General features: G+C 27.8%; 2 protein-coding genes across 3 annotated transcripts; one reads left to right on the forward strand and one right to left on the reverse strand.

Annotated features, from left to right (window-relative positions):
• Positions 1 to 10,076: 10,076 nt before the first annotated feature.
• LOC111032925 (receptor expression-enhancing protein 5-like) lies at positions 10,077 to 11,165 on the forward strand. Its single transcript, XM_022313408.1, has one exon. It carries the CDS (start codon positions 10,364 to 10,366, stop codon positions 10,874 to 10,876), a length of 513 nt encoding a protein of 170 aa, XP_022169100.1. The 5' UTR covers positions 10,077 to 10,363; the 3' UTR covers positions 10,877 to 11,165.
• Positions 11,166 to 12,459: 1,294 nt separating this feature from the next.
• Positions 12,460 to 15,022, reverse strand: LOC111032924 (delta(24)-sterol reductase-like). 2 transcript variants are annotated; one of them, XM_022313406.1, is made up of 10 exons: positions 14,846 to 15,022; positions 14,593 to 14,748; positions 14,323 to 14,428; positions 14,134 to 14,252; positions 13,941 to 14,035; positions 13,710 to 13,881; positions 13,473 to 13,622; positions 13,191 to 13,388; positions 12,936 to 13,111; positions 12,460 to 12,836 (listed from the first exon to the last, which is right to left on the reverse strand). In XM_022313406.1, exons 1-10 carry the CDS (start codon positions 15,020 to 15,022, stop codon positions 12,683 to 12,685), a joined length of 1,503 nt encoding a protein of 500 aa, XP_022169098.1. In that variant the 3' UTR covers positions 12,460 to 12,682. The 2 variants fall into 2 exon arrangements, with proteins under 2 accessions (XP_022169098.1, XP_022169099.1); XM_022313407.1 differs by having other exon boundaries at positions 14,819 to 14,935.
• Positions 15,023 to 18,761: the final 3,739 nt, after the last annotated feature.

Genomic DNA, 18,761 nt, shown 5'->3' on the forward strand with positions numbered 1-18,761 from the left:
GGGAAGTCGATCTTTTAAACATAAGATTCGTCATTGAGTCATTTGTTCACACTATAATATGTGTTCAATTAAAATTGAATGATATATTGTCATTGCATACAAAAAAAGTGTATTATATTATTGTTAAGTTATCAGCAATATCAGAAAATATTATAATGCAAAACAAAATTAGGTAAATACATATTATTTTAACGGTATTAACTACCTATTGAGTCTTAACTAATAAGTATATATTGTTAAAAGACGTATGCATACAGTTAATGGTGTGATGTGTGGATAAGTCCGTTGTTAATGATTATAATAAAAATAAAGGTGCTGTTAGGCGCGCATGTTTGGTCAATTACATGTATATAAAATATATGCTTATACAAATGTAAATTAAAAACAGGAGTGTTTATGTTATAAGTGCAGGCTTATAATTAAATTATTGTACAATCAATAAAGCGTTAATCATCATTTAATTATTAACAAGAGCCGAGTTCTGTGGAGAAGTATTTGAATTAATTACAAAAAATTACTTTTTTAAATAATGAATTTTTCGGTAGGCATACATAGATCATTATATTAGTTGCAATGGTTAAATTCTGACAGGTTTTTATTTTCATTAAACAATTGATTTGTCAGTGAATAAACATTATTTGTTTCATTACAATAAATATTTTCAATATTTTCAATATTTGTATTATAATTTATAAAAAATTATTCCAACATAATGTATTGAATATCCCGTATATTGTAAAATAGGCACAAACTTAAAATAAAATGTATGCAGCATTGCCAGTGGGAATTCAAAGTAGTATAGCTTAAATTCGAGCTATTTGAGAGCACGAGACTCATAATCTCGAAGTCGTGGGTTCTAGCCCCACGTTGGGCGCCACCTTGTCGTGTACCCCAAACGTACACAAATAATATTATAAGCACCTTTAATAAACACTGGTGTCTGTTAGTAATCGAGTCACACGATCACCATCGAGATCACTATCACTGACCCTACATTTGTCTAGACCTATGATAGAACTCCTATCACTTATATATTATCGCTTAACCTAGTTTCTATTTTGCTACATCTGCTAAAACTTACTGGTTAAGACTTAATACTAAATATTGTTACACATTAGTTTATGTTTACTAAAATTAGTTAATATTTTTAATATTAATAATGTTTATGCATGATAAAACAACATCTATAGAATGTACCCCAAAAAAAAACATTATACATCGACTGTAAAATATATATTTTAAAATTGTTTAGTAGCTAAAAAACTAGGTAGCCACATTTTAATTGATTCTTAATTTTAAATGTCATTATCTAGGTATAGCCATGTAGTCTATATTTTTAATTATTAATCACATTGTGTCGTTGTTAATATGGCACGTTGTGTATGAATTAAACTAGCTGGAAATACAATTTTTTTTCACCAACACATTATTAAATATCGAATTTCAAACGATATTCACTGAAATTATCGTTTTGATCTTTTTTATTATTTGTATTTAAAAAAAAATATATTTCATGAATTTGAAATTCATTCATTGTTCAAATTCCATCAGTAATAAATTTGTTTAATGCTAAAGTCATTATGTTAAATATTTAATACGTTTTTTTGATAATTTATTATTGGAAACCTTCAGAATTTTGTATTTTTTTGCTAAAACTTCATATACTATAAGGACAATCCAAACTATGCAATTTAAAGCAGTTATCAATAAAATTAATTCGTGAGATTTAAGATATTTTTATAATTTTTACAAATTAAAAATGTTTTTCTGATAAAATATTATTTAGTATAATTTTTAAATTATATCAGCTCCACTTTCATACTTTTTAAACCTATTATTATGGAATACTATTCTTAGTATTCAGTATTTGAATCTCAATAAGCACAATTTACTAAATTACTTTGTTCTGTTTTCGTTGGACGCTTACTGTTTTTGCTTTTTTAACATTGCTAGGATTATTAAACTATTGTTTTTATGATTAAAATTAAAATTACTAAAATGTCTTAAATTTTAAATATCTAAAATATCTATAAATTGCTCAAAAATCTAGAAGTATTTTGAAAATTTTATCATGTCAAGAAAAAGATAATATAAATGCTTAATGATAATTTAAAGTATCTACATTCTATTCTGAATTAAAACTGACAAATAACATTTATTTAGTCAAAAACAGACGTTGTTTAAAATTTGCTAGTGTTCAAAAATTTTTTTTAGTTCTTAGCGATTATTTAAAAAAGTCAGGCAAATCATCTATTTTTAACCCTTTAAAGTTAGAGACTAGATCTAATTTGTACCAGAAACCACTATCAATGTTGAAAACCTCAAAATGCTCAGAAACGAGATAACAGATAACAAAACAAAAATAATAATTCAAAATCACACTCCATTGTAAAACAAACATATTTTTCGCTCTACTTAAAATATAAAATTAAGTTTTTCATTCGTTTGGACATAACATTTCAAAGGTTTCAACAACATACTTTATGTGATTACCTAACGTTTTGATTGAATACATATGGTTACATATTTAAGCAAGTGAATTTTTTTTAGCTGATTGTTACATTTTCCATTATCACTACTAAAAAGATATATTAAATTGCTTAACAATGTACAATATTTCTGATTCTGTGTTTTGCCCAACGAGAAAAAACCTGGCGTTGGTGTGGCGTAAACCTTTTGTGTTAATAAAACATTTTGAAAAAGCACAAAAAAAATCCGAACGACCTTACACTCATTATTTCTAAAACGTATTTGAACTGAAGAGGCATCGGTGGCGATCGAAAATCCATCACTTACCTTCGACATAAATATATATATTTTTTTGGTGTGTATTAAAAATCCATATACTTAAGTAAATTTAATAAAGAATGACATAAATATACACGATTGAATGTTTTTACCTATCAACGTAGGTACTGACATATCATTATATTTGAAAATGACGTCGAGCATTTCACAACTCTGTTCTCAATTATTTGCGTATAAGCGAATTTATTTTTGATCTTTTTATTATTACAACTTATATTATTTTTATCAAAGAAAAACTGTTTAGGGTCATTTTTTTTCATGCAAGACCAGTCGATATAGGGATAGGTATAAAAATATGTTATCATTATTTTTTCTTAACGACGTACTATGATGGTGCATTATTTTTATATTTATAGAACCAAATTCTTGAAACCGGTGCCCATCATGCCCTCTTCGTCAACTCTCTATAAAGGTAATCGGTGTTTATCAGAATTAGATCTTGTATGGCGTTTTACGAAAACTATAATAACAATAGATATTCTTTACACGCGGGAAGCAATGCGTTCGGGAATGACGTATACTTATAATACATCTTAAGTTTACATTTATTATACTGCTTAAAACAGTTCCCTATAAACTCTGACAAAAAAAAAAAAAAAAATAGTAATAGCTAATAATAAACATTCCATTTACCAAGACGGTTAAGGATTAAGCAGGCAACCATCATGGCTTCGTTATATTTTTCAATAACTGAATAAAACATTTCTGATGATAATGAGTGGTTGAAACGATCATTGTGATTTTAAATCGAATATGATGCGAGAATTAAAATAGTTCATAGATTAGTCATTTGCAACAGATACAAATTTGTTTGTTATAAAAGGACCTTAAAATGTCTTACTGATAATATTGTAATTGGAAAATTTGTTATAAATCATTATTTTGTCAGTGGAATCGTAATATTTTAATATTTTATACATTGTTAATCATGATTATGAGTTATAACACAACCTAATTTTCTTCCTATTTTGCTGCATCAGGTCATAATGTTATTGTTAAGTAAGTCTGCTCAAATATTTACATGCAGTTAGTATAAGCACATCTCGTTGAAAGTCTGTTAGACTTTAGTTGAGGGAGTAATGGCTATACAGCCCCACAGACATAGGAACCCATGTTGTAATTTTCAGGGGGGGGGGGGCTAAAAATTAAATTAGATTTCAAAACCTATTATTCTGTATGAACATAAAATTATTGGTTCACTAATTTATTATGAAGCATATTAAGGAAAATTCTATACATAGTATCAAGTATTGTATTAAAATATATGAAATAAGTAATTGATTCAAAGCATGTATAATTTGTTTTCGCATACTTCATTATTTCTTAGGGAGATATGTCCCTCCCAATGGCCACAGGTACAGGATATCCGTCTGCCATTGTATTGGAAAATAGGTATCGTAGATGGTTTCGTATGGATGAATCATAAAAGAAATATCTCGTACTGCATTCAAATAATAATAATAAAAAGTATAGTCATGAGTACGTCAACGATATCGGAATCCGGGGGTGGCATTTTAAAAACGATATACATATTTGAAAAAAATATAATGAAAATATTCACCACTTGAAAATATTCGTTTTTTTCGATACGATGTTAACGCAATATTCACGTCCATATTCAAACACACAGGGGGTCGACACCCATCGCCACCGTTTGTTCGTAAATGTATTTTCGTAAATAAAATGTCGCTATAAGTATAAGAGAATAACATTATTTAAGAGCGATCAATTTATATAAATAATATCAAATACATAATATGCATAGTTACTTCGTAGAAAACGTCATTGCATATGACATTATATTCGATTTAAAGTTGCACTTTTCTATAATAGTGTAAAATAGCTTCTTCTTCATTTTTTTTTTTTATATATACAATATTCAATTTATTGAGTTAAATACTTAAATATCAGTTGATAGCCACTTATATAATTATTATAATGAACTCTAAGTACCTGTGTATGTGTTTAATTTAGTTTCTATGTATTATTAAAAATTTAAATAAATATTACACAATATATTCAAAGACACCTGAAAGCAATTTAAAAATCGTACAAAAAGCGCACAAAAGTGTTACGTTTAAGTAATTTACGGTTTCAGTCGTTTCAGAATCAATAGAAATTTAAAGGTATGGAAACGTTGTTATGAGTCATTCTTAAGACATGTTTTGAAATGTAGTTCATTCGAGAGTTGTTAATGTGAACATGTGAAAATGTGTAATATTGTATTTATGTAGCTGTTTTTGAATATATACGGCTGTAGACATAGACAACTGTATGTGATCTAAGTATATTCTAAAATCTACCACTAAAATCTTAAAATTAAAACAGTTTTTAAAATATAGAGGGACATCATGCATAAAGGAGTTGGAAAGTATCTATATTACTCCAATTAAAAAATATGTTCATGTTTGGTAAAGTTTTTGAAATGAAAAAGGTTAATTTTACTTTTTTCAGTAAGATATGATTATGATTAGCAACAATAAAAACTAGAAATGGTGATAATATCAAACTAAATTCAAAATATTTGACGTCTGGTGTGAAATATTGTTAGTGGACAATTTCCAAATTTAATGAATTCACGAAAAAAACATAAGATATAGGTACATCCAAAATATGTGTACGGACTTAAATAAATAATGTTATTGTAAAACCATGCTGTAATTGCTTTATTGCTTCACTTAGATAAAAAAAGGTTTTTCCAGTTACATAATTTAAGTTTAGTTATTCAGTTGGTCATGTGTTGTCTCCACTGAATATAATATTTACAAACGTTTATTTATTTTCGGAGAATAAATTTACATATGAGTTATGTTGCTGCAGAATCCTTTTAGGAGAGTTCACTACTTGATAATGCAAAAACCAGAAATTTGTCTAGATAATTTACTATATTTAATGGGAGATAACAATATATAAGTGTATTTATACATTGTATGCATGGATACTAGATAGGTAAATAAAAAAATGAATTAATGATTTGTTGATTTTATTTAAAGCGAAATATACATCGACAAGCGTGAAATTAGTTGTTAAATATTAAAATCAGATTTTAAGTAAACTTAATAGTTATAGAATATTTTGTTTTGTTAATAAACTTACATTTTTTTTAAACATTTCAATTTAAATACTTATTATACAGTGTACATCATATTATATTACAATATTTAAAAAAAACAACTCCCAAAACATGGTTTAATATTCCATCCAGTCCAAGTCTCTTATTATTATTAGGTATTTATTTATTTATGAAATACAGGTTTTCGCCTGACAGTAAAATGAGGTATAATCATGATTCGAAACTCAAGAGATTAAAAATTCAAGATTAAAAATAAAAATTGTAAATATCTAGATACTTTATAGTTGGTATTCATGTAAAATATGAACTTTTTAAGTTTTAATGAGGTAGATAATATTTTTTATTTAAAACAGTTTGATTTATTTCAATTATTAAATTTTATTTTTACGGCAAACATAATTAAATTCTTTATATATATTTTATACGTCGTTTTATGATTTATTTTTATCAAACTATTTTTGTTTTTCTTATATACAGACCAATTAAAGAAAAACATAATAATTTGGTACCTACTTCTGGTTTTGATATAAATAGTCAATTGTACTTATACTTACAAATTGCAATATTGTAGTGACAGTATTTATTTTGTTCAATTACTAATTAATCATATTTCTGAAGGTGTAATCGAACATTATATAGTAAATTATTTTATTAGTTTAATAAATTAGCTGAAAATGTTACATATTTAGTAATTATTACCTAAAATATAGTACGTAGGTAGGTATATACTCGTTTTATGTGAACATTATTTTATATCAAATTTTAACATTAAATTGGATAATAATTTTTCAAATTGTAACAACGAATTATAAAGGTAACAATATTATGTAAAACTCTGAAAGAAAATTGATATAATTTTTAATTATAATGCGTACACCTATTCTCTATGGTCTGTGCTTCATAAGCATTATCATTATTATTTAAATGAACATTGTGAAATTGCATAATATATTATTCAAGGAAATTCATTTATTTGAAATGTCACGTTTCAATTTATACAAATTTGCGGTAGTTAGTTCGATGATTAAAATAATACCCTAAACCTAACCCTGGTTTTGTAATCAGCGCAATATAATTCATTAAAAAAATTATACTAATCCTGTTTGTGAGAGTTAAGGACTTTTTCTGGAATTCATAAGCTAGTATATACGTTGGTTGGTTGAAATATTATAAATAGCAATAGTCTACCACTTAAAATTGGTAAATCTTTATAGGATATCCGGTATTATAAAATACCTTTTTTTTTGGTTCGTTATCGTCCCTCGAGTAAGTCATACGTGTATAGCGTTAGCCCTATACGTGTTTAGAATGACTAATTATACCTATTATAATGCGTTTCCTAAACAAACAGCTGGAGAATCAAATGATTGTTAAAGGAAATTGTGATGATTTGAAATTAATTTATAACATAAAAGGTATTTTCTTTAAGCTGGCATTAAAGTAAAATAACAAAATTACTTTTCGTTGCCACTTTTGCACGTTTTATTGTGTTATCAACATAGTCATTATCACCCGCTATTATGTTTGTGTTTTGTAAACAATGTGACAGAGGCGCTTCATTGTTTTTAAGAAAATGAAAACGAGAGAAAAAAATCTTAATTAAACTTAACTATTCATAACGACGCTGGAATACTTTGACGGGTTCATTTATTATGAATATTATATTGTACCCATTTAAGTATAAAATAGAGTACAATTGAGTAGAAAAAAAAGAGTTATGCAAGAAAAAACACTTTTGCTTAGACTTAGTGTTTTAATATAATTGATCAAATATATATATGCATATACATATCAAACAATTTTGGATACAACTATTGAACTATAGAAGATAATAAATATTGATTATAATAATACGTAGTCATATTACTTACAAACTATGAAAAAATGACGTTTATTTATGATATATTTCGCAAGAATTGATTCAATAGAAATATAGAATGTCTGAACTAACTAAAATACTAATTATATCTACTTTAAGACCTATATAATACCTCACAATTTAAACAAATAATAATCTATCATCTAAAACACGATTATTAAATAGTATACAATTAAGTACTAGAAGATTAGATATAAAACAAGTCAGCAAGAAGTTAATTATATGAGTTATAACTCATAACCTAGAATTTAGCTCTAAATCATCACAATAATTTAAAAATCTACCAAAATTCTCAAATATTCCTTTTCACAGTATTTTAAACATTTTCTCTAGCCACCTATATTATGATTCATCAGGATCGTCGATAGTTAATAGTAGTCTGTACTTTGTATGGAGAAATTTACAAATTTTACATTATTGACATTTGGTTTGGGTGGTATTTTTTCATCGATTTTCAATTTAATATAGAAAATGGTAAATGTGTATTTTGTAGAGAATAAAAAAAAGAAATAAAAAATGTTTTAATCATTAGTTATTGATGTAAGAAATATAATACTTATTAATAAGTAACTACTAAAAAATTAGGTGAGTGGATGTCACACAGCTGTATAGTAGGTTGAAAGTGGGTCATTGTAATGGATAGTATTACAATTGAATTCAATAATAAAAATCATTGTATACGAAAAACGATTCTGAGTGTAGGCGGTCTGTCAGACTATACTATTACTTAGTATATTTGATGATATTATTGTGATTAAAAAAGTTTATTTTACTATTAGGAATTAGTACTACAGTATTTTAACTTAATTTTTATGAAACAATTGAATTTGAAAATTTCATTGTGTGTATAAAATATAATAGTATACTCTAAAATGTTCATAAACCCATGGATATTATTTTTTAATTACAAAAAAAGTGACTAAAATATGTATTTTCTGTGTTAATATGTAATTTTGTCCAAATTTAAAATTATAAAAAAATTGTTCTTTAGAATATTTTTAGATTTTGAGTTACAGAATTGACAACTTACGTGGAACTTTGTTTTAAATTTTTAATCCTTAGCTATAAAAGTTGAACATTTTATTTTTACATTTGACTCAATAAATACAATTTTATTTACATTCATAGAAAAAAATGAAAACTTCAAAATTGAAAATGTCCGTAATCAGCTCAAAACGAGTTAAAATATTTTGAACATTTTATCAAGTGTAGGAATTTATAAAATAAATATATTATAGTGTAAATTTAAAGTATCTACAGTTATTTGTTTTTGAATTACTACAAAATAGGAAAATCGCTACATGGAAAATCGGTTGAATATCCAATGTTGTAAAAATTTAAACTTCAAACGTTCATAAAAATGTAATTACGGAACAACCATAAACAATGTATTATTCTTAAGTATATCTGTATTTACCTAAATGTACATATGTAAAATAAAAAAAAAACTGTAACTAATAGCCTTCATAGCCGATGTATTTTAAGATCAATAAAAAAATTTAATTTGACTTTCCGATGAACATATTTTTTGTTGATTAAGGTAGACAAACTTATAAGGAATCTTGTATTCAATTTTTAAATCTTAGATTTAAAAACAAAAGTTGTTATGAATTTCTAACTCAAAATAGTTTTAAAAATTGGTACATATAACTATATACTTGGGAATGTGTAAAAAGTGGTGAAGGTCACAAACAAAAAAAAAAATATGAAAAAAAAACACACATTAGGTATTGTAAAATCAATTCAGCCATCGTTCAGCACAGAATCTAAAAATTCGTTGAGTAAGCACACTTACCTTAATTAAATCAAAAATATTTAAAAATTTCGGTTCTAAGAAAAGTGTTTAACAATACTCAAGTACCAAATTCTTTACAACACCGTTGAAGTTATTCAGAATACTGTATAATATTACTGCAGATGGTCCAGGATATTCTTAAAAAAAAATCTTGGTAACAGACTTATTTTAATGAAATTCTTCATAACACAACGTTTTACGTATTATAACGCGTATACCTATACAACAATATATTTTGACATAAATCCAAAATTAGGAAAATCAAATTAGTTTTATTCAGAGATACCTATAGTTATACACTTATACCTATATAAATTTTAGTTTTATATTGTGAAGTAGCAAAATACCAGAATTTTGGGCTTTGCGTTGCATAATAATCAATTTTTTCAAACTTCCCGAAGTGAGGGACAATATGGCACCTAAATATGTTGCGTTGACCGATTTTCTTATCTGGCTTATATAGCAAATACTTATCATGTACCTAACGTTGATACTATGTACTGTCGTTGTCAAGTGCTACTAATCTACCGTTTTCCGTGACACAAACATTCGTTGTTTGCGATATAATAGTTTTAACGAAAAACCGTTAAATGGTACCTTTTAAAAAATATATCAAGTAATATTCACTCAAGATTAATTTATCGTAGGTAAGCTGTATTCACTTCTCATCGATAACAATATTGTTATTCGTCCTTATATCATATTGTTTTATAATCAAAGCGTAAATCGCATGCTTATTAACAAAATCAACATCAACATCAATAGCAATAATTCGTGATCGAGCGGTATTCTATAAGCACTGTCCATCATGGCTAGTGCTACCAAAATCCAATTGGTCATGGACATCATCGACGGAGCGTTATACGACAGATCCAAACCTTGGGACGCGGCATTCGGACGGGCGGAAGCGCTGACCGGAATGTCCAGGTTCAAGGTGCTGCTATCCATCGTCCTGGTGACCTCGGTGCTTCTCGTGTACGGGGCAAGCGCGGAAGTGGCGAGCAACGCGATCGCGCTTATTTACCCGGCGGCGATGACGATATCTCTGACCACGTCGCCACCGATTTGGCGGAAGTATGACCGCGTATCCGCCGCCACCGAAGCCCAGAATGAGAAGTTCACGTACTGGATGACGTTCACGGCTATCCTGATCGTGGAATCACTCTTCCGGCCGCTCCTGCAGCTCTTGCCGCTGTACCAGATGTGCAGGACGTGGTTTTTTATTTGGTGCTTCGCGCCGATCCGGGACAACGGCTCGGCGTACATATACGACGCAATCATTCGGCCGCGTTTCGAGCTCAGTGTCGATGATTTAGACTGATCATATTATTATACTCTGGACAAGAGGAAGTAGGTACCTATATGTTTGAGAAAAGTCAAACCGTGTATTATTGCACAATTTGTTTTATCATAGGTAGGTCAACTATGTAACGGTTAATTTATATTGTATTTTAAATATTACAAAATATATCCATTTGCTTGTAATCAAAACGATTTATTACTTTCATAAATAATCTCAGTTCAAATAATTTCACATAAGTATTACAATTAATAATTGGTTGTTTAGAATATAATATAATATTGACGGAATACAAAATAATAATAATATAATGATTGAGAATATAATATAATATCGTCGGAATACAAAATAATAATAATATATATATAAGGATTTAGAATATGATATCACGATAAATACACAAAGGACACGGTTTGCTTTACATTCACAATTATAATAGTTTGTGTACTCACGAATATGTTTATGGTCTAATATTATGTCATAATAATATTTATTATAATATATATAGTCACACACTATTATTAACAACATCAACAACAACATCAATAATAATTCATGGTTGGGCTACATTATATGTTTACCATCCATCATTGCAAGTGTTAACAAAAGCCAATTGGTGGTGGACATCATCGACCGTCTATTATACAACAAATCCAAAACTTGGGAAGGGGCATTTGGAAGGGCGAAAGTGGTGAGCAAAGAGATCGGGCTCGTTTACTCGGCGGTGGAGACGATATTTCTGATCTAGGAAGTATGACCGGCTGCCGGTCCATGTGTGAAACTTGAAAACCTTGTCAAAATTGGATCATCCATTCTGAAGATTTTCCCGGACAAACAGAAAAACAAACAAATATACATCCAAATATATTATCTATGTATGTTTCATTTCATATTGCATTTAATATTGTGTTTAAAAATCAAAGAGCGTATACCATTTGAATACTTGCATTTGTGTGTGTGTGATGAACAAAATAAATAATTAAGATACAAATTAAAGGTGTAATAATTGCAAATAAGCCAATTTTCCAAAATTATGCGTTAGACGTTGTTTTTAGTCATGTTAGCAGAATTTAAGTATACACATTTGTTTGCGAGTTCACCATTTAATTGACCGTGAGATAATTGATGTTTTTTATTAAAAATATATCCTCGCCATCTATATTTATAACAAGTTTCCATAAAACATAAATAAATATTTCCAATAATTTAGTGGTTGAATTCCGGGATGAAAAGTAGGAATAAATAGAAACAATTCGATCAGCATTAGACCGGTATATTTTAAGATTACTCTGCACAAATATGTATTTACAGCTTTCTATATTAGTACATATTTAATGTAGTACTGTAGACAATACGTAAACAGAATCGTATAACATAGGATTTAAAGGTAACTATAAATTATAATTATTTATAATACAATATTTGTGAAACAAAAATAATTGGCACATATTTTTTGTGTGCAAGCATTATTTAATTGCAAGTTTAATGTTAAAAATATTCACAACAAAATATTATTATTAAATAATCTTGTTGGAAAATATGTCGGTAAACTCGTTATTTTTATCTATTATAAACACTTCATTAGATATTATCACCTGTATTTGAATTTAGAACTGTTAAAAAAGAATCAGTTTACTTTTAACATTTTAATCAAATTTTCTCTTAGAATACAACAATTGCATGCATACTATATATTGTGTACATATTAACATATTATATGAAGGTACAAATTATTCATGAAATCATTATGTGGTTAAAATATAATTATATATTATCCGAAGGTATAAGGTTTTGTAAAAAAATTAAATATATTATGTGAAATATGTATTATATTCTGGCGTTCCTATTTACTTTGTCGTAGACTTCTGGAAAGTTGGATTCACAGCCAAGATGATGTCTTACTCGGTCATACAATCGATGATCAAACATTGTCTTGAACTCATGTATATTTAAATATGTACCGACGTACATCATCTTAAATCTAAATGTAAAGAAAAAAATGATTTTAACACTATAACAGTATAAACAACTTCTAAGACAAACAAAACCATTTTAATTAAAAATCTATTCTATTTATTACCCTTTTAATTTAAGTACGAATATTTCTATGTCCCTTACAATTGTTGAATTATACTCGATGACTTTAGGCTCACCGTATAAGCCAATATCGATGTACATATTGTCTACTGTTGCGGGTGAATGCATAAGACCTTTTCCCGGGCGCAAAACAGCTGGGCACACCCAAATTGGATAAATCTAAAATCAACCAATAAGTCACAATTCACACAGTGTGTTGATTTTAGTGCCAATAATTATCATATATTTTAAAAGTTACATTGAGCATTGTATGAAATTTTTGAACCGATTTTTTCAAACAGGAAATTGGCAGTATGAAGTCATCTATGCAATGATGTTTAGCATACAACTGTTTGATTGTATCAGTTTGTGTCAATTTCAATAGAGCAACTTTTGCTGGCATCAGCCATCCTAGTAGATAACGGAAAACTGGGTGATTTCCAAAAGGTATTATATCCTAAACATATATAAACATATAAAGTATACCGTATACACATTAATATTAAAATATCAATTAAAGTTGTATAATTTTTTTAGGTACCTGAATTTCCCAAAATAATGATTTATTATGCCTAAAATAGTAATCTTTTAGTGGAATATATTCCTCACCAATTTTCCATGTTATTAAGAATGATTCAACGTGTTTAAAAAACCACGGTTTGTAAAATCGACCAATTCTATTCACATATTTCTAAATAAAATTAATAACTTTTGTCAAAAAATAAAAGGTAAATATAAAATCAATGAAATAAATCATAATTATTTGTTAAACAGTTACTTCAGTGTCTCTATTGCCATCTGTCATTTTTCCAGTCATCAAGACTCCCTCGTCTTTGTTGTATATTAATAGCTCGACAAAATCATTGTGCTCTAAATCACTAGTTTCCACTATAAGTCGAGACTCCATTTTTTCTAATGTACGAATTGGACGATATTTGAGTTTTACGTACCTAAATAATTTAAATACGGTTTTCAGTTTAATGTTAATAAAAAAGTTAGAAGGACGTACTTTTTCGCTGGTATCAATTTAATATCAACCGCTGTTAAAAATCCCAAAGTGCCATACGAATATGGTACAGATTCGAAAATATCTGCATTCACTGACTGGGTACAATCATCAATTAGGTTAATTAAATACATAATTATGTATGTTTTTAGACAAAACAAATGAACATTTAATAAAATATGTATAGTAACTGAACCTTTGAACATATGATCAAATCTCCGTTGGCCGTAATGAGTTCATAACGTGTACATGTTTCATGAAATAATCCAAATTTGTGAGATGACGATTCCAATCCAATTCCCATAACAAGACCGCCTAAATATTAAAAAAATTGTGAATTATTATTTCTGAAATACACTAGTATTGAATTACTACTTTTTTTTACCGATTGTTAGGTCTTCCATATCCAAAGCCACTGGAACCGTCCAACCGGATTCGATCAAAATAGGAATCAATCGGCCCATTGTAATACCCGGTTCTACTCTGACTGTCTAATGTACAATAATTACGTAATACTATTTGTTGGAAAAAGTCTATAATTCGTCTTAACGTCACATCAATTTTTAAAGTAATTTTAAAATTGAATTTAATATTACGAGTTTAATAAATTACATAGGTATTGAACAACATCGGTGTCCAAGTAAAGAATACTTACTTGATTCTTAGCATTTATCGAAACAATTCCATCCAGTTGGACATCTATATTGTACATATATTTTTTATAAACCATGTCAGCTATTGTCATACTCCGCCAACTCGGTCTGGCCGTACACATAACTCGATCGGGTGCATGTTCATTTCTGTGTTTGATCTGAAAAACAAAATGGCCGTTGCTGTTGCTTCAGATATCACAATATTACCTAGTATTTAGGTATACGCACTCAAATAATTTTACATCAGCTGCTCACCTGGCGTTGAATATGGCTTAGGTTTTTCTCGTGTTCCAGTCCGGTATGACGTGACCATAAACTTTTTTCGAATATCGACCATATCTTTCCCAAAACAGTGCACGGCAAAAGAAAGAAAACCACGAACACCCATCGATAGTTCACCAGTACATATTCCAATAATGATTCAGAGCGCATGTTAAAAAGTGTGTAATCGTAATAACCGTTAACGGATGGTCGTGCCGTGTTTTTTTTTTTTATTAACGCACGTTTATAAAATATATTTTCAATAAATTACTTTACAATTAGATACAATTTAGTTTGCTGATGTTTGTAGGTATGAACAACATGGCTACTTACAATATAATATTATGGCTTGATATTCTGACAGTCCTATTAAAAATTAATGTGCATATAATTAAAAGTATATTATGTTTGTTTACACATACGTATGTCAAATTATACTTTGTTTAGTTAAGAAATATATTATGAGATAAAGGTAGCTTTATCAATATTTACCAACCATTTATTGCAAATGATTGCCACTTGAAGCCAATGGAGAGATTTAATAACAAGCTATACATTTTAATGATTTTATAATATTAAATATACTTTTATAGATTATTCTTTACTAATAGTATACTAATAATTACCTAATATTATGTAGGTATATAAGTGTTAATGCTTTTTTTGTCTACGTAATATTTCAGTTTAGTACTACTTCAGATTTGTACGATATTACATTTAACCTGCATAAAATGAAAATTGCAATACATTGTTATATTTATGTAGGATATTGTAAATGACATATAATCGTTAAGAACGTACATTATGTTTGAAACCTATTGTCTATTGCCTGGGTATTACTTATATTAGAGTTCAAAAAATTATTTTTTAAACGATGTTAGGTAAGGTATAATAATGATTGCAAGTATCCAAGTATAGAATGGACTGTATGTAAAACAATAAAAAAAAACAATAGCTAAAATTCGAACATAAATAAAAAGAAAAAACCTTCCAGATTTTACTAACTTCTATAAAAAAACTAAATCCATTCAGTTCTAGTTATGGATTATGAGATTAAAATTTAAAAATGCACGTCATTTGTTATGTGTGATAATGTATATAGTTGTATACAATTATTTTTAACCAATTATTTTTTACAAGAAAAATTAAAACATTGGAAAATTAACTTATTTGATACTATTTATCTCATTATTAGTTTAAAAAAACCTTAAATACAATAAATATAAATACCTAAACTTAATGTCTTAATTTTTTTGTGAATCGTTGTGTTCACTCGTTATAGATTAATTATCGATAACGCAGTATGAAAAACGGACTTCGATATATAATCAAAATAAATCACCACGAAACCCGTATCTGATTTTCGTAGTTGGATAGTCTCTCCAAACCACCTAATTATTACCCGGAGAGTATTGGTGTGCCTGAACGCGAGAACTATATGGACAACTTTTGGTACATGTTACACATTCATAAATTCATATGATTGCTATAAAAATAGCTATTGTCATATTAATAATATTGCATATTATAGTTGTTACTTGTTACTGAGAATCTATAAAACATTAAAAAAAAAGTAGATACGTCTTTAATAATACCATACATTTATAATCTCGATGATATACATGGGTTATGCAATATTTAAGTATTTATTCAAATACAAGTTATTAATTAAAAATAAAGAATCATTTTAGTATAGTTAAATTCACGTATAAATAACTTATAAATATTGTTTAAATATAAAAAAAGTTGAAATATTTTTCAATCGTTTTCGTACAGTGCTGCAGCTTTTTGTTAGCATTGGTATTCTAAATGAATAAAAACAATGATTAAACAAAATTTTACAAAATTGTTTTAATATTTTATTGTTTACTTACTAAAATGTCACTTATTATTAATAATAAAAATAAATGCAAACATGTGTATAATCAATTTTTAAATTCCATATTGTATTAATTTGCCAGTAAAGCTCAGAGTAGAACTGTGTACATTGTACAGTGGTTGGTGAATATTAGGACGAATCTGGGTTATGACGAGGCGAGGTAAGCATAATAACTGTAAGATGAAGAAAAAAAAAATATTTTTAATAATAATAACTCAAATACGGGTAAAATCTCAACGATATAACTTTTTGACGTTTCGAAAATTTAATAAACTTTACCTATCAATATCGTTTCCGGTGCGGCTTTTGACGTAAAAAAAAATCGAGAATAACTGAAAACACCAAGATAATGATATTATTTTATTATTGTGACTTGTGAGGATGGGGAAAAAGGAAAAGCAAGTGTGCTTCACGTTTAGTCGTGGCGGCACGAAGATGTCTCTGTACTCGGTTAATAAATAAGTTTTCCGTGGGAAATATTATTATATGTAGAAAGGGACAACGGAATATTGGTAACTATGTTTTTGAGTATATTTTCTTTACTTTGAAATTTGAAATAATTACAAGTTACAAAAACAACATTTTTTTTCCTGACTTTTTCAAACGATAATATACATTTTTAATTTCATATTTTGAAGCAGAATATATTTCTGAAAAATTCCTATGTATATAAATCTATTTTTGAACGAATAGTTAAACTATAAAGCTCAAAGTGTTATAAGTTTAGATAAGCTGAGTATATATAATATAGTCATCCCTTATCCAATTCTCACCATTTATCAATATTTAAGCCATCACCACTGACGTGGGGTAAATTTTAACCACAGTTAAGCTTAACATGCACCTACAATTGTAAACGGGTTTCTGACGTGTTTATATCATTCAATACCTTCCAACACTATAACTTATTATACAATAAATTACAAAAAAAAATATTTTATTATTTTGTTTACAATGCACCTACTGGTATAAGTTATTACGATGTACGAGTAAATTGGTATCGGAAACCTGATGCGGACTGCGATTTGATTCCAGTTGTTGTTGATTGTCGTCGTCTGGTTATAATAATTATAGTGTTGCGTGATAGGTGAAGACAAATTCAAATTCAAAATTTAATGTACAATATTGGATTTTATTATAAGTAAATAATATATGATATGACTATAATATGAGTTATACTTGTTGCTAGTTAGGTATTCAAAATTCGTTATGGTGGATGGTTGTCTTAACGGATTTTGTCACCGATCCGTACGTACAAGTACATCTAGTTGGGTCCATCGTCCCACCCATTTCCGTGATCGGGTGAGTTGGGAGTCACGCTGTTAGTGTCACGAAGTGTCAGTTGATAAGAACGAGCGTTGGCGGTACGTTGCAGTGCTTGTATTTATCATGTGTGAGAATAATCCCAAGTTAAAATATTATTCTTCATACTTAACAAATTTAAATACTAGATCAAAATTCAATTTTTATGCATCGAAATTCTTAGAAAAATAACTCCAACTATTCAAAGAATGAAATTGAAAATTTAAAGTATACCTAAACTATAAAGTATAATGTATGAATATGTTTTTTAATGTCTGAAACCATAACATTATTTTATTATTATGTAAAAAAAATATTTTCAAAAACAATACTTTTCGAGATATTATGTGTTAACTGCTAAAATATTATTTACTGTTTAAAGAAAATAACCCCTTAGAACTTAAGGAACTTTATTTTTTACTCTTCAGTCGTGTGTCTTAAAAGTTAAAACGCAATGCACGTCCTTAGCTCAAAATTCTTACATAGGAAATTATGATTAATTTTTTTTCTAGATCGTTGTATAGCTAAGCCAAAGAAACTGTATCGAAGATAATCATTTAGTTGGATTATCTACAGATATTAGAAAGCTAAATCATGATTATAAAGTATTCATATGATTCATATGTGGATAATTTATTTTGATACAGTTATCTGGATAATCAAAACACCGTGGAATCTGGTCACTATAATATTATGTAGGTACTATAATAGATTCGGCTGTCCGATATT

This window comes from Myzus persicae, unplaced genomic scaffold (genome assembly GCF_001856785.1).
Source record: "Myzus persicae strain clone G006 unplaced genomic scaffold, MPER_G0061.0, whole genome shotgun sequence".
NCBI classification, from domain to species: Eukaryota; Metazoa; Arthropoda; class Insecta; order Hemiptera; family Aphididae; genus Myzus; species Myzus persicae.

Excerpts from the sequence above, each read along its gene's own strand:
- LOC111032925 (XM_022313408.1), top strand. The coding sequence starts at position 10,364 with ATGGCTAGTGCTACCAAAATCCAATTGGTCATGGACATCATCGACGGA.
- LOC111032924 (XM_022313406.1), bottom strand. The coding sequence starts at position 15,022 with ATGCGCTCTGAATCATTATTGGAATATGTACTGGTGAACTATCGATGG. Across the intron at positions 14,253-14,322 it reads TATGGAAGACCTAACAATCG|GCGGTCTTGTTATGGGAATT; the intron begins GTAAAAAAAAGT and ends TTTAATATTTAG. Across the intron at positions 13,389-13,472 it reads CATTATTTTGGGAAATTCAG|GATATAATACCTTTTGGAAA; the intron begins GTACCTAAAAAA and ends ATATATGTTTAG.